Source organism: Antrostomus carolinensis, unplaced genomic scaffold (assembly GCF_000700745.2).
Source record: "Antrostomus carolinensis isolate BGI_N321 unplaced genomic scaffold, ASM70074v2 scaffold5558, whole genome shotgun sequence".
NCBI lineage: Eukaryota > Metazoa > Chordata > Aves > Caprimulgiformes > Caprimulgidae > Antrostomus > Antrostomus carolinensis.
This window is the reverse complement of record NW_010334880.1, coordinates 4,060-6,262: the sequence shown is the minus strand read 5'-3', so window position 1 is coordinate 6,262 and position 2,203 is coordinate 4,060. Positions and strand designations below refer to the sequence as shown.

At 43.5% G+C, this 2,203-nt stretch overlaps 1 protein-coding gene across 1 annotated transcript in view; it reads right to left on the bottom strand.

Moving 5' to 3' along the window:
- Positions 1-152, bottom strand: part of CDK12 (cyclin dependent kinase 12) — a gene marked incomplete at its 5' end in the record, with an annotated part of 17,689 nt that extends 17,537 nt beyond the window's left edge. The window contains 1 exon segment of the mRNA XM_010174321.1: positions 2-152. Within this exon segment, the coding sequence (XP_010172623.1) occupies positions 2-152 (151 nt within the window).
- Positions 153-2,203: the final 2,051 nt, after the last annotated feature.

The following is a 2,203-nucleotide window of genomic DNA, read 5'->3' as shown; positions in this document are numbered from 1 at the left end:
TGCTGAGTTCTGCCCCCAGGCTGGAGTTCAGGGGAAGCCTCGTGGGTGAAATACTGGAATGGCGACTGCGTGACCCAGACCTCTGCTTTTTACTGTGAGATGATGAGTGTCTTGAATACCCAGGACTTCGGCTTCGGGATTTCACAGACTTCCTGTGGAGAGAAGAGGGAGATAAATGAAATGAAGCATCTCTCAGTCTCTGAGCTGCTCACCAACATTGAGAACAACTCAAATCCATTATTTGTCAACTAAGTTCAGACAGTCACTCGTCAGGAGAGACTAAAGCTACTGAAATGAGGGGTTTTTTGACTAAAGCAGTACAAGTTTCAGGTCATCACGCAGCCTTCCAATATCAGGATTACCCTCACAATGGTACTGCTAAGACAGAAAGGAAGGATCAAGATCAGCCAAGCCTCGAGGTAAAGACGAGATCAGAGATGCAGCACTAAGCAGAGGACTTCAGTTGAGAGGATGAGCTGGCAGTTTATGAATCTTTCACAATAATTATGTACAACTTTAAAGGAAACAAGGGATAAAATATGACTGCCCTCATGGGAATGCTGCAGTTGAGAGGATGAGCTGGCAGTTTATGAATGTACAACTTTAAAGGAAACAAGGGACAAAATATGACTGCCCTCATGGGAATGCCACCTCAGGAAACATCTCACTTCAAGCTAATTTTTCCCCCTGGTTCTTTTATTATCATCAGAACTCAAATTTACATATTGTGATTCAGGAGAAGGGGGGAAAAAACCCAACAGGAATTTTAATTGTTTGAGGTATGTCCAGAGGGTCTCAGTCTTCCTCTACAATAAACAGGCTCTAAATTAGATATAGAAGCAGAAATAAAAAACCACATTGAATATCTGTGTTGTGAGACAAGTAACAACCAAAGCAGGAAACACCTCACACCACCGGGGCACACACCGCCAGCACGGGGTGAACCTCGTCAGGAGACAGCAGCAACCACAAGTTCACTGAAGAATGATGTGGAAATAAGATAAAAGAAATAAAATGGAACTGGAAAGTGGTACTTTCAGTGCCCAGGTGAAAATTATGGACAAGACAGAAGTGGTGCCTTCACTCCAGGACTCTGCAGGTTATGAGATGCCACACATGGGTGGCTGTGATGGGTTTAGAAGCTGCGTGAGCCAACAGGAAAATGAGAAATTTTGAGATCAGCCCCTACAAATACTGTAATACAAACTACACTCAAAGTTTATTTTTATTCCCTGATTTATTACTCAAAACCTACTTAGATTTCAAAATATGGAATTCTCTCAAAACACAGTTCCACAGTAGTTATAAAAACAGCTCCCAGCCAGCGGGTTTACACACAGCAGACACTGGATCCTTTGTAATCAGACTCATAGTGTAATTAACAACAAGATGTCAACTGTTTAGAGCTACACAACATTATCCTGAGACAACAAACCTTTGGAAAATAAACTGGAGAATCAAGATGGACTAATGGGAAGTTCCTCACTAGACACTACCAGTAGCACCTTCAAGGATGGACACAGCTGTGAGCACAGGGGAGGTGAAGGGTCTCGCTGCACTTGTGTGGGGTTGAACAGAACCCTCTTCCCCTGCTACTCCCCAGCATTCTGCCCTCTCCCCAGTAAGCACAACCTCAAACCTCACACTAACAGTGGTCAAAGAACACTCTGACTGTAGGTAGTCCTTACCTTTAGACTTACAAAATAAATATACAACCAGAAAGAGGTGGAGGGGGGGGAAAAGAAAGTGTCATCTGAAGTCACTCAACTATTTTCCTCTTCAACACACTGATGTGTAACGGGAATGCTGCTCCAGGACTGTCTCCTTCTCCAAGGGTTTTGCTTAATGAATGAACAGTCTCAGACACCATTTACCATTGGGACAGCAGTTCACCTGCCAGGAGCTGAAAAAGTCGTTATGTTTCCATAACAAAGATATTCACAAGCTAAGGAAAACATTCCTAATGAATCCTGTAGGATGCAGCTTACTGCAACCACAAGTAGTTTTGGGGTTAGTGTTCCCTGTCACAATTTGTTCAGGACAGGTTGTATAAGATGCTGGGATACTCTGTTCCCTGCTCCCTGTCTCCCATCCCTCTCCACTCCACAATTACCTCCCCCAATTTTTCCAATTCAACTGGTTGCAGAGCAACATTCTCAATAAGATCACTCAGTAGATCTGTCAAACTTCTCCAAAAGTGCCA